We start from the raw sequence: 13,834 nt of genomic DNA, 5'->3' as shown, positions 1-13,834 counted from the left end.
TGTATATCCTAGGTTTCTTTGTCCTTCCAAAGTGCATAACTTTGTTTTCCTGGGTTAAATTCCATTGATCCATCTTACAGTACAGGTCCAATCATGAAAATTTCCCTAGTTAAGGAAATAGGGAAAGATAATTTTCAAATTAGACTGGCATCTTGGACATGGTCTGCACACTGATGATTTTCCTTGTTCCTGGTGGAAACATGATAGAAGTAAAACAAAATAATAAGTATTATGTTTTAAGAAATGGCAAGTAAATGAATGTGGCAGGAAGGCCATTCTTTGCCATTTTCTGAGCGATCCCACATGAAATTAATTACAGAATATTTCAGTGGCAGACAATAACAATCATTCTGGCCTCACATTAGTTTACTCTGATTCATGACTTTTGACGCGGTTTTGATTCAAGAATGTCTTAAGGGGGAACCAAATGGACAAATTTCCAGGGGATATTTGTATCACAAAGAAAATTAAAAACAAAGCTGGAAATCATTAGCAGGTCAGGCAGCAACAATACAGATGAACAGAGTCCATATTACAGTAGATCATCTTCCATTAGAACAAAAGTTGCTGAGCAATATATATTTTGTCTTCATTATTTTATCATACCTGTGCCATGATAGCGTAGCGATAAGCGTGACGCCATTCCAGCTCGGGGCATTGGAGGTCGGAGTTCAATCCCTGAGTCCTCTGTAAGGAGTCTATTTCCTCCCCGTGGAATGCGTGGGTTTTCTCCAGGTGCTCCGGTTTCGTCCCACGGTCGAATGACGTACGGTTAGTAGGTTAACTGGTCATAGTAAATTGCCCTGTAATTAGGTTATGGTTAAATCGGGGGTAGTGGAGTGGCGCGGTTCGAATGGCCTATTCCACGCTGCATATCTCTAAAGAAATAAATATTTACACCCAACCAAGGTTTTGTCCCAAGAGAGGGTACCACTATTGGGAAATGATAGTTATAAGGAGATTGTTTACTTGGGAACAAAAGAGACTTGCATGTGGTGTGAACATGAGGGAAGTGTAATGGGAAAGCAACTTCGATACAGTCGAACAGCGCCAAAGACCTGGGTCAGTCAACTAAGTTCAACTGCACATGTTGACTTCCCACGTTCTTCGAGAGCTGGTTTCCTGCAGGGGCTCTTTTTCTTCCAAAATCCCAAAGGTATAAATTGGCCACTAAATTGCCCCTAGTGTATGGGTTGAAACTGAGGAAAGTCAGTGGTTGACAGAGATTTGGTGGATTGAAGGGTTTGTTTTCATGTTGTATCTGAATGACCTCATGAACTTGATTAGTGAAAGGATTGGATGAGAGTTGATGTGAAGAAATTTACCCAAGAAGTGGAATACCAAACAAATGATAAATCTGGATGGATATGATGGGTTGAATTTCCTTATATACTGAAAATCTGTATGGCATTATACTGTTCCCTTTGTGGTTAATCTTAAATGGAAAATGTTATATTGGCTAGTATAGCATCAAAGTTAACTGGAACAAATTTTATGGATCAACTTGTGTTTTTCTTTCGGTATTAATTTATGTATATTAGACTATAAGACATAGGAGCAGAATGAGGCCATCTGGCCCATTTAATCATGGCTGATCCTTTTTTCCCCTCCTTCGCCCCACTCCCCAGCCTTCTCCCCGTAACCAATGATCCAATCAAGAAAAAAAGTGAACAGTGACTGAAGAACAAAAAATACTGTGGTTTCCTTCAGTAAAGCCTGCCAAAGGCTTTTTAAAAAAGTACCACATGATTCCATAACTATAAAATTCAACCAGCACTTAATGGACCAATCAGATTCTGCTAAGAGAGCAGATAAACTGACCGCCGCTGAGACCCGCATTAATCCCTCTTACCCCACCGCCCCCAGTTTCGCTGCGGTCGCAGGCTCGGCCTGACGGGTTGCTGGAAGGGCGAAGGATGCCTCCCTCCCGACCTGTTCCCTTCAACTCGCCGGTGGAGGGCGACCGCGAGCCAACAGTCCCGCGGTCTCCAACCAAGAGGCGAAATGCTGTAACAATGTGTTATAATTGAGCGGAAAATTATTTGTAGCGCAGAATCCATTAATTTTCCGAGTGTTTTTCAAAATGACTGCGTGGGAGGAGGGGGGTGTCACCGAGAGGATTCAACAAGCTTGGGCAACACAAACCTCTTACTTTACCCCCTTCACTCTGTATGTGCGGATGAGTGAGAATCCCTGTCAACACGCGAGAAAGGTAAATTTGGTTGGAAGGTGTGCAGTTTTGTTACATTCATTTTGGGAGAAGTTATCTTTTGGGGGTTTCTACGGTGTTATGCCCTTTGCAAGCTATTTCCGGAACCCTAATTGGTTTCGTACATTTGCTAAACGGTTTAAGTTGATGCACGTTTCTAGAACGAGAGTATTGTGAAGTTGCGTGGTTTCACATGTGTGCCAGCACAGGGTAGGCGTGGTGTATTTTCATTATGGGAAGTTAACTTCGCATGTAAATATTCTACATCTGGCCAAAGGGAACAGAGGTGGAGAATCTATTGCACCATTTATTTTAAACTTTGGCTAATCGCAGACAAGTCATTTATTGTTGGAACTTGACAAACTTAAAACTTTCTATCTTCTGAAAAGAACGGTGCGTTCAGCGAGAGAGAATACATACAACCGTTAAGGATCGCGGGCATACTGAAAGGCAACGGCGAGATCTTTGGTATAAAGTGCCAGAAAGCTTAAATTGTTTCTTGTTATTGTTTTTCTAGAGACAGGATTTATTTATATTTGACTAGAGCTTTTTTTAAACCTGAAGAAGCATTTCTGTTTGGCGCAGCAGAAGGATGGGCAAGAATCATCAGTCACTCAGACTTGAAGAATGCAAAAAACAATTGGTACCCACATCAGATCCCGCAGCCTGTTTAAGGACACTGCCTACACTAGTCAATTTACTGTTATCAGTCGCTTCTGTAGGATTTTGTTTGTTATTAAATGTTAAAATGGCAGCTTTACAAGACAAAATAAAGCTATTGGAAAATCAAAACGGAAGCAATTCATTGCAAGCAGCGCGAGACAATGCAGATTTGTTGTTTGTGCTACAGAAAAGGATCGACAAACTTCAGGAGGTAAATTAATTAATAAGTATTCAGAGTGACTGAGGGTGTAGGAGATGTGTCTCATTAGCAAGATTTGGGTATAACATGCCTTCTTTCTACTTTCCTCCCGTATTTCGTTCTTGGCCGTGAGTCCAGCTGCATTCATTTCGCTCTCTCCCATTTCTTTGCAATGAAACAAAATGCTTGACGCTTGCAAAATAAGAGCAACAGCTAAGTTTGCTCTTGCAGCTTTACCTATTGTTACTGCGTCAGTCGTATTCATACAGGTATATTTGTATCTACTTAGCAGATTGCCGTTTTGTCTGAACATCCGCGACTTAAATAAAACACCGAATGCAATTAATTTATACTTAGTTTTACAGACTGGATTAGAAATATTACCAATATTTTCCATAAACGTTTTCTAAATAATAATTTTTAAACGTACGGAGAAAGTCGTATCAAAGGGAAGTAATTGGAGGATGACTGCAGAAAAAAAACTTGCAGAATGGGCACGGATTTCAGAGTAAGATAATACCTTCCAGAAAATAAACCTAAATGAGCAAGAGGAGCAAAGAAATATTAAAATTAACAATGCATACTAATGTGTCCTGAGGCTAATTATTAAATTAAAAGCACGCAACATCGAAAAGTAGAGGAAAACATTAAAAAATCACCATTGGACCACAATCAACCAGCTGTTCTGGGTTTTGATATCCATATTACAAAAAGGAGAGGGAGATATCTGGCCAGAGATGGTTGATTTACGTGATGGCATCATTATTGAAAGACTATCTTACTCTTTTTTTAAAAAAAATTGAAAAATTGATCTCTCATGCTGTAAATTTTGAAGGAATTGCATAAAATCAGATTAGGATTCTTGCATCCTTTATGTGAGTTCAAGAGTGAATGCAGTAAATAAATTAGGAGAATGTTCTTTATTCAAACGTGGAGCGGGCTACCATATGGAATGGTTGAAGACAGATTTAAAGTGCAGTTGGTAATGTACATGAAGGAGGAAAAATATAGAAGGAATGATGAATGTATTAATAAGCTGAGATAAAGTAAGAGGAGGGTGCCTTGGAATCACAGACCTGTTGAGCTGAATGGCTTGCTTCTGACTTATAAATAGCAATAAACATAACCTCATGTAAATGTTTCATATCACATTATTTTGTATGCAGTAGTTTATACTTGGTAGTTTAAACTGTTTCCTCAGTTCATATCACTTGTTTGAAATGATTCCAATTTGCATTTATAAAGTGAATCAATTTTGTGAAAAGAATGCTCATAAAAACCTCAATGTACACTAACTGATATATGGATGCAATGTTCTGTACTTGAAGACAGTTAAGTAGTTAATGAATTGTGCAGATTGACGAGAAACAGTTGCGCACTGGATTTATTCCTGGAATGAAACCTTGTCCTAAATGGAGAGATTGAATAAAATTTGCATTACTGACTTGAGTTTAAAAGAATGAGAAGTAATCTCAGTGCAACGTATAAGATTCTGAAAGAGATTAACAAGGTGGATAATCTGCCTCTGGGGAACATATTTTCAGAATAAAGGTTAAACATTTGAGATAACAAGAAATTTCTTGGAACAAACGAATGAGAATCTTTGGAATTCTGTATATTAGAAGAATGTGGATGCTCAGTTGTTCAAGGCTGAGCCCCTTCGATGTTTGAACGTTAAGGGAACAGGTGGGAATATGGATTTGAGGTATGCTACCAGTAATTATCATATTGAATGGCAGAGGAGGCTCAAGTAGTCAAGTATTAATGTTCTGACAGCACTTTGTGGGAATTACGTTGATATGGTCTATTTTTAACCCAAAGAATGAAAGCATGATATACGATATTTGCTGAATGCAATAATTATAGACTCAGTCACAGAACTTTGAAGTCAGAAAGACACCATGCCATTTTTCAGTTTTCCCTCACAGGATGGTTAAACAACTTTAAGTATACGGTTGTAATTTAAGTATTGCATAATAATTTAATTATTGCATAATGGCAGCTAAAAGCTAATTACAATAATTTTGAATGTTTACAAAAATGTCTGAGTAGTGTATGGATTGTTCTGGCACAAAGTTTGGTAATTATCTATCAGTATGTTTGATTGATAGGGAGAAAAGTGCCATATAAATTGAGTGCCATATGGGGAGAAAAAGGAACACAATAATAAGAGTATGCAATACAAGGAAATGGCTAGGATAAATAATGTCAAAGTAGCACTCTCCAAAGTGAATTTGTCCATTAAAATATATGAATGAGTGGATTTGATGGAGAAATAGAATGGAAAAGGTGAAGCAAATGAGATAATTAGGTGGACCAGTAGGAATAAGAAAGGAACATTGAGTTTGGGTTATGTGAAATTGAATTATTAAACTGTACCTATGGGAGATTATCCAAGTGGAATAGGAGGTGTTGTTCTCTAGTTTGTGTTTGGCCTAACTATGGCTGCGAAGAAGGCCAAAGACAAACGGTTGGTATAGGAATGGGAAGGAAAGTTGGCTACTGTGGACAGTACGCAGGTGCTCTGAAGAACGCCCACCTAGTCTATGATTAGTTTTACCTTTATATACAGTAAATAGGGGAGGCCACATCAAGGGAACCGAATTCAGTAGACAAGCGGTGCATGTGAGTCTCTACCTCACCTGAACAAGTTGTTTTGGTCTCCAAATGGTGACAAGGGAGGAGATATAAGGATGAGCAAAGTGCAGGGAGGGGTGAATGGGAAGAATGTGTGTAGAAAGTGTAGAGAGAATTAGAATATTAATTTAGCATTTCTTTTTGCCTCATCCCTCTATCTGTTTGAATACTTGAAGTAATAATGTTTTTGTGGTTGAATTGACTGTAAAACTATTGCCATCATTATGTTGTGAACTTATTGGCAAACTTTGAGAATGCAAATGCTGTGTCATTGATTCCATGCTCCTCAACAACGTAGGGTTTGTTGCTCCACAGGTTTGCTTCAGAATAATCTTCAGACGTCAGCGATCTGATCATGGAGCAAGATATTGTTGAGCTATACAGTACAGAAAGCTCTTCAGCTCATCATATCTATAAAAACCATTAACTGTATATAACCATCATATCTATAAACCATCATATTAATAAAAACCATTAACTATATATAACCATCATATCTATAAACCATCATATTAATTAAAAATATTAACTATATATAACCATCATATCTATAAAACATCATATCTATAAAAACCATTAACTACATATAACCATCATATCTATGAACCATCATATCAATAAAAACCATTAACTATATATAAACCATTAACTATATATAACCATCATATCTATAAACCATCATATCAATAAAAACCATTAACTACATATTGATACTATTCCCTCTTATCATCTCTTGGTCCTTGGACTGCTATGCCTTGGTGATTCAAGTGCATATCCAGTGTCTTTTGAAATATTATGAACATCATTATTCCATTTTGTACTATTTTATGTGATGCATGTTTAGAATTCCGTTAAAAATCTAAGTACAAAACATAATCGGCTAATTATTTGCAGTATATTTTCATAAATTAGATGTTGTTCACCCCCCCCCTTCCTTATTGCAATCCCCCAAACTCTACTGTTGATCCCTGTTATTGATCCATCAGACCTTCTAGCTCCACACTGTTGCTTTTCCCAGCATAATTTGTTTCCACGTGGGTGACTATCTGCCTAGTATTTAATCTACCTGATAATCTCATTTTTGTGGATATCCTTAGGATTGATGTAGTATAGAACCTGAAACCAGAAAAGAGGATCTAATGCTATGTTCATAAGTAGAACAGCTTTTTTTATATATTCTTTGTAATGTTGTCACAAACTGTAATGTACTGGCAGGTACAGCAGAGCAACCTATCCACTCACTCATTTCTTCATGGCCTTTTTCTATCCCTTAATGTCACGATAAACCTAGGATCTTCTGAATCTGTTCTTTCACACAATACACCTTTTGACTCCTTCTCCCATCCCTCCTTCCATTATTGGAGGCTGTGTTTAAATCCTCTCTGTAATCAACAGCATCTTTACTTCTATCTCCTTTAGTACCCCAGAAGACAGAAGGTTCTGGTCACTCCTCATAGATCCTGTTATCTTAGCCTTCTGATACATCTGATTATTCCTCTATGAGTTATTCTGTTTGGTGGATAAGATTTCGGTTCTTGTTTGGTTTGACATCTCTTCAACATGTGTTTCTGTGAAGTGTCTTGGCACTTTAACGAAACCATGCTCCATAATTGCAAGTTGATGATAACAAATTGTTGGGTCTGTTGGGTACTTTTAATTCAAAGTCTTCTGAGTTAGCATTAATGTCTAGACTTAATCAGTACCTTACAAATATAGTGGAAACCAGTCACATTAATCAGTTTGATTGGGTATTTAAATGATTGCTAGAGGAGATAATAACACTTGGTTCTCAAATGAAATGTTTAAGCAGGCCCCATTTCCTCTCCAAGATTCTTTGTCATTATTTTGAAGAAGAGTAGTGGCGTTAACCCAGATATTTTGGCTATTAAACAAATACCAGTCAACATCAAAAGGACTAAATATTTGGCCACTATCACATTGTGGATGGTTGTCATCTCCATATTTGTACCATATTTCTTGCATCAGGAGTGATTCCACTTCAAGGGTACTTCATTGGCTGTAATGTGCTCTGGGATGTCTTGAATGTGAAAGATTCTAATTTTACCTTTTTTGATTAATAAAATCACTATTGATGATCAAAACATTCAATATCTATCTAAGTCCAAATTGGTTGAAGGGAATTCTGGGGTTTGAGTGGAGAGTAAAATATCAGTCCACTTGTAAAGATGGAGAAACAGTAGGAATGAATTTTAAAATATAATAACATTTTAATTGCTCAACATGATGATTAGTGCATCGGTAAGCTACTTAAAGTGCAAGTGAACATCATTATTTAACCTCAAAGCATTACTGACCAATTAATTAAACTCTAAAGTATTTATAAATCTAGATGTGGCACACATCCACTTCTTAACACGTGCAGATGAACAGCTGGACAGTGGCTGAGCAGCATTTTTCTGGTTTTGTGCTGTTTCCTGGTTTGCAGTTTAATTTACTGCCAGGCGGTTCAGCAGGGCTGCAGTCCATATGCAACTGGCATATTGCACATGGAGTACTTTCTTCCTGCTTGTGAATTTGCTGCATATTATTGATATTTTGTTGATTGTTTGTATAGCAGGAGTGCAAAAAGGGAAAACTATATGAATATGGAGAAAAAGTTACAGATGGAGTAGTGTGAAAAGGTTTTCTGGTCTCTAAGCAATGAAAACATCACAGATAAACTAACCAATATAGAAAGCTGAAACTGATTAGCATAACATACTGATTATTACAATAGAATCAAATGCAAGCAAACAAGACATTTTGTAGTTTAGTTTAGGAAGCTATGATTCAAGCACAAGTAATCATTGTATTTAATCACAGTAAGTAGATTTTACTGTACCATTAATATCTCCACAGGAGTTAACTAGCACAGTTGGGAAAATAAGGACAATTCGAGAAGTTTCATCTGAATGTCTTTGTCCACCAGGTGAGTGAACTTCTCTTCTGTAGTATCTGCTCAGTTAGACCACAGCACATTCCTTTTATTTATGTGAAATCAGATTTTAATTTGATGTAATCCAGATACACAGCACAGTAACAGCTCCTTCTGGCCCAATGAGCCAGTAGTGCCCAATTGCACCCATGTAAGCAATTAACTTACTAGCCCATATGTATTTGGAAGGTGGGAAGAAGCCAGAGCACCTGGAGGAAATCTACGCAGTTACAGGGAGAAAGTACAATCTCCTTACAGGCAGCGGTGGGAACTGAACTCTGGTCACTGGCACTATAAAGCGATGTGCTAACTGCTAGGCTACGTGCTGATGGTGTTGCAGCAGACAAGATTTCCACCTGACTCCACTGCCCATCTCCCTTGGTCACGGCCAAGGCCGTCCTCAGATTCTTGCTGCCAAAAGGGTGACTGCAGCCTGAAAAGTGAGTCTTCGGGGTGGTGCAGATGGAGACCCCCAGCAGGCTTTATCCATCCATTATGTGTTTTTTTTTGAGTCAGCTATTGAAAATGAAAGCCAAAATGATTATAGATTAGGGTTGTGGAGAAAAATCAATCCCAACTATTCTCATATAATTACTTTTGTTGCCTTTCAGATTTGGTGCTCGACAAAGCTACTCAACGTAGTTATCATTAACCAGATGTTATTATTGAGAGATAATCTTGTTTAGGACATAGTAGTATGGTTTGAAACGTAATATTTTAAGAGAGCTGAGTAATCAGATTTCTAACTGAACTATTGTTGATTGCTATGTTTGATTTAGACAATAGATTGTTCCTGTAATTATAGCTTCATTTAAGCCAGAGTTTTAAAAATATTTTTATTTCTGAAAGACATTCAAACAAGTGAACAATCAAGGTGAAATAAAAAATAAGATGAAATTCAGATTCATAATTTGAAGATTAAAAGTATAATTGATTTGTTCTTTATTTGGTTTCTGCTCCCCAAAGGTGTCTTTACAAACTATGAAATCCACTTACATTTTTGTCCCAAAAATTTGATTATTATCTGAAATCCTTCCCTGCTTTGTGCAAACTGACATCGGAAGGAGCTTCCCTTCCCTGTTCTATATCCATTGCATTAAAATGCATACATAATTTTTCTCTTGAAAATGTATATCCTTAACCCTTGAAACTCAGTGCTTCATCACCAACATCCTTTTACAAATTCCTTGAGCAAGTTCTTCCTTCTCGAACCTGTGTGTCAGCCTTTGTGTATGGTCTACCTTCTACAGCTGTTTGAACACTGAAATACGTCAGTACAGTGGCGCGGCAAAGAGCACTGCTACCAACTGTACTAAGTCAGTGGAGTTCAATGATACATGTGTGAATGTATCTCATTATTTTTATTTTGATTATTAGCAGATACCTTTTTAAATGTATGAAAAGAATAGTCCAAAGAGAAAAATACATATTTAAAACATAAAGTCTGCATTATCCTCTTAGTGAACTTTATGCACAAATCAAAGGTGGAACCAATTGTGATCCAGATGCTGCTTAATTTTGACATTGACAATGATTTATTTTGATAATCTGTAATGGAAATGGTATGACTTGAGCTTGAAGGAAAAAAAACAGATGTAATTTCTAGCCATCAGCACTTTTCTAGATTCTCCACAAATCTGAAACCCACCCTCCCCCCACTTCCAATATTTCCACGAGCTTGGTTAATGTATGAGTGATTTCACTTTAAATCAAATTTGAAACCAACTGTTCAATGATATTTAATCACATAATGAGAGCCTGAGGGCATGTTAATAACTTATTTGTAAAAGGGAGAATAATGGGATAGGTTTTGTGCTTTGCTCATAAAGTTCATTCTGTTCTATTGAAGTAATGAAGATAAAAGATATGGTGTACTGTGTTACATCAGTGAAAGGAGAAGAAGAGGTTAGAGAGTGTACTTTACATGTAAACCATTTCCGTATCTATTCCCTTCTTTTAAAATGAGCAAAGTATCCCAAGTATGCAGTTCTGCCCAGATGGGATATTTTAAAAATGTGGCAGTGCTTTAGTGATACAGGCTATCCCTGGGTAATGAACAGGTTCTGATATACAAGCGTCCATAAATCAAGGTTGTCTGTAAGTCAGAAAATGCATAAAACTCGGTTGATATGGTAACTATACTTCCAGAGTATTACAATGAATGGCATCTAAAGCACACAAGACTGATATGTAAGTACAATTACTAAAAGTGGAGAGAGAAAACTCTTTTCTATTGTTTATAGGAACAAATATATGTACATATGTTAATTTTTAAAATTTAATTTTGTAAGAGCTCGATATGTCAGGTGTCATAACCTAGGGATGGCCTATGTTAGCTTTTTTTGTATCTTGGTGGCTTGAAGTCATTTTGTCGGGTAATTCAAAATGCTGGACCCTATCTAACCAATATGGCATGTGAGGGCTGTTTCTGTAACGCATAGTCTGCCCCAGAGTTAATGAGCTGACTACTGACACTTTTCCAATAGCAACTGTTTCTTGATGTGACTTAACCATGAAAATAGTTTGACCCTACTGTCCACACTGTTGGTTGGGCATTATATTTATATTTATTGAGTTTCTTTTATTATTATTGTGTTCTTTATCTTATTATGTTTTTTCTGTGCTGCTTTAGATCTGGAGTAACAATTACTTCATTCTTCTTTACACTTGCGCACTGGAAATGGACCTTAAACAATCTTGAATTAGTGTACTCTTCTTCACCCTCTACCCTCTACCGCTACTCATATCAACCACATTGACCTGCATCACAGTTGCAAATATTACTTGTAAACTCAAACTGGCCTCTATTTAGTTGGTGCACTTATTGATTAGAAGACTGAATTTGTTCTGAATTTAGGAACATTATTATAAATTGTGAAGTCCGTTTGTAAGCTTTGCCACTCTTTGCCACTAGACGGCACATCCTGCACATAATCATGGTTACAGTACTGTACATGCACCGGGTGCCACAGAAAGCATTTGCAGCCTCAAGTTGCACATTATTGACAATAATTTGGTTGCATTTGTGAAGTAGATAATTCCATTTAGGTTTTCTTGGTCATAAAACACTTACAAAGAGAAGGACCTAGTTGCTTTGGAAGCAGAAAAATAATGGAAGCTCACAAGGAACATCACAAAGGTCTTAGTGATCAGGGAACACCCTGGAGCATAGATTTTAACTTTCTTACTACCATTGTCATCCTTATCAACTTTGCATAATGAAGCAGCCTCAAAACCCAGAGCTTGTGTGTATCTTGTTCCTTGACTATCAAGTCTAAGTCAGTTCTAATTAGACAACTATAAAAGGGAATCTCTCCCTCCTCTGTATATTTCACTGTTTAATGTCCAGTTCCTCTTGCAGCTTAACTACACATCAGACTTTTTCCCTCCTTTATTACTCTGCCAGCAAATATCGTGCAACAAAGTTGGTAAGAAGTAAGTGCGCACAGTTCCTGTGTGACTCCAATCACTAGGAGAATCAAAACACTATGTCAGTGCAAGATTCTCTTTCAAGATGAAAACAAGCTGTGATTTTCTCTTCTGGATGATCCTTAAAAAAAAGGGTGGTCTTAACAAAATGTAATAGTGCAGCCAGATCTAGTGATAGACAATATGCCAGACAAGCTCATTATTAAGAAATATTAATGTAAATTGTTATATTATAGAAAAATATGACAAGACAATAAAATATATGAACTGAAGTAAAGTTGTAAGTAAGCTTAATTGTTTAATTGAGGGTTTGTAGAAGTACAGCTAATTTAAAATGAAAGAAATTGATTCTGAACAAATTCTTCCTTAAATTTAAAACTAATGTTAACATTTAATCTAATCTTCTTGTATTCATTTTGTTAATTGAATTTGTGTGATCTAAATTACTTGTGAATATCTATTTTTAATCATACTGTGTATAATAAACAGACTTAGTTCCGTGCACAGGAATATTTAATTATGTCAGCGAAGCCGTAAGAAAGACTATATTTAATTTTAAAAAAACATTACCTACTCTTCCTTCACAGAATATGTTAAGATGTTTTGACAGTATTACCTGCATGCCTAGATTACAAACAAACAGTTATTTATTCATAACATAATCTATAGTCAGGGTATACTAGTAATGGAGGGAATAGATATTTAGATTCTTGGACATCTGTTGATCAGTTGGATAGCAGCAAGTTCTTCCATTTTGCCTTCTAATAGGGAAGTTTATATTTGAACAGGGCATAGATGAGGATTTCAATATCAGATGAGCTGAAGATATTGCCTTTGGCTATTAATGGGAGGTATCTAGGTTCGCTTTGCTGAAAAGGGTAATTGACTGGCATTTCTTATGGTTATTATCATGTTGCCATTTGTCAACTCCAGCCTGGATATTCACTGATTAGCAAAAAATTAGCCATGAGAACTTACCAGCAGAGCTTTCAAAATGCTGTCCTGACAATGAGCTGTTTGGGATCCAACAACTGAAATGTCCACCTTTGTACCAGGTATTGTTGCAGTCACTGAACTGTTTTTTTTCCCTCATTACTGAGAACTTGGTTTTATTAGGGCACCTTGATTCCAGTTATTTTGTCACCTCGCCTCTTAAATAAAGGATGTTTCTGTATTTATATTGAATCTGAGGGGTAAAAGATGTCTTAGTGGGATTTGGCCTGGTTTGATGGACAGCACATACCTGGGCAATTTGCCTGCCACGGAGGTCAGTGTGCTGGCAGTACTGGAATAGCGTAATGTTGTGCTGGTTCACTTGGTCTCTGTGTGAATAAACCTGGCTAAAGCCTGGTATCTTGAGTGAAGACTTTGAGAGGGTGCTGAGGTGATTTGTGGCTTGAGATGGTATTAAATGGTTCAAGTCTGTCTTTTGTGCTTGTGTGCAGGGCTGAATACACAGCTTTTGAGGTTGTTCATGGTACAACCCCTGCCTGTGAATTGCTTAATTGTTTTACACAGTGCAAACCTGATATTGCAAGCCTTCTGAGTATTAATCTCATGGTTTAATTTTGGTTATGTGGTTGTTTAAATCTGTCTGTGGCATTCTGCTGCCGTTACACAGCATTTATATACTACTTCCTTGTAAATTCAGTATTCTTAATGTAAGCCAGTGTTGCTTCAGTGTTCTTTATCACTGATGTGCTGGCTTGGAGGTGATAGGGGAAATGAAGGAAATGGCATGGCACTATAATATTTTGCTGCT

At 37.1% G+C, this 13,834-nt stretch overlaps 1 protein-coding gene across 1 annotated transcript in view; it reads left to right on the top strand.

The window, feature by feature from the left end:
• The first annotated feature begins 669 nt into the window (after positions 1-669).
• Positions 670-13,834, top strand: part of LOC140739323 (uncharacterized) — a 145,425-nt gene continuing 132,260 nt past the window's right edge. Inside the window, exons 1-3 of the mRNA XM_073067506.1 lie at positions 670-771; positions 2,727-3,083; positions 8,568-8,637. Of these exons, the coding sequence (XP_072923607.1) occupies positions 2,802-3,083; positions 8,568-8,637 (352 nt within the window). The 5' untranslated portion in view covers positions 670-771; positions 2,727-2,801. The remainder of the gene's footprint in view (positions 772-2,726; positions 3,084-8,567; positions 8,638-13,834) is intronic.

Source organism: Hemitrygon akajei, chromosome 15 (genome assembly GCF_048418815.1).
Source record: "Hemitrygon akajei chromosome 15, sHemAka1.3, whole genome shotgun sequence".
NCBI lineage: Eukaryota > Metazoa > Chordata > Chondrichthyes > Myliobatiformes > Dasyatidae > Hemitrygon > Hemitrygon akajei.
Note: the sequence above shows the minus strand (reverse complement) of the source record. Positions and strands in the feature narration are given on the sequence as shown.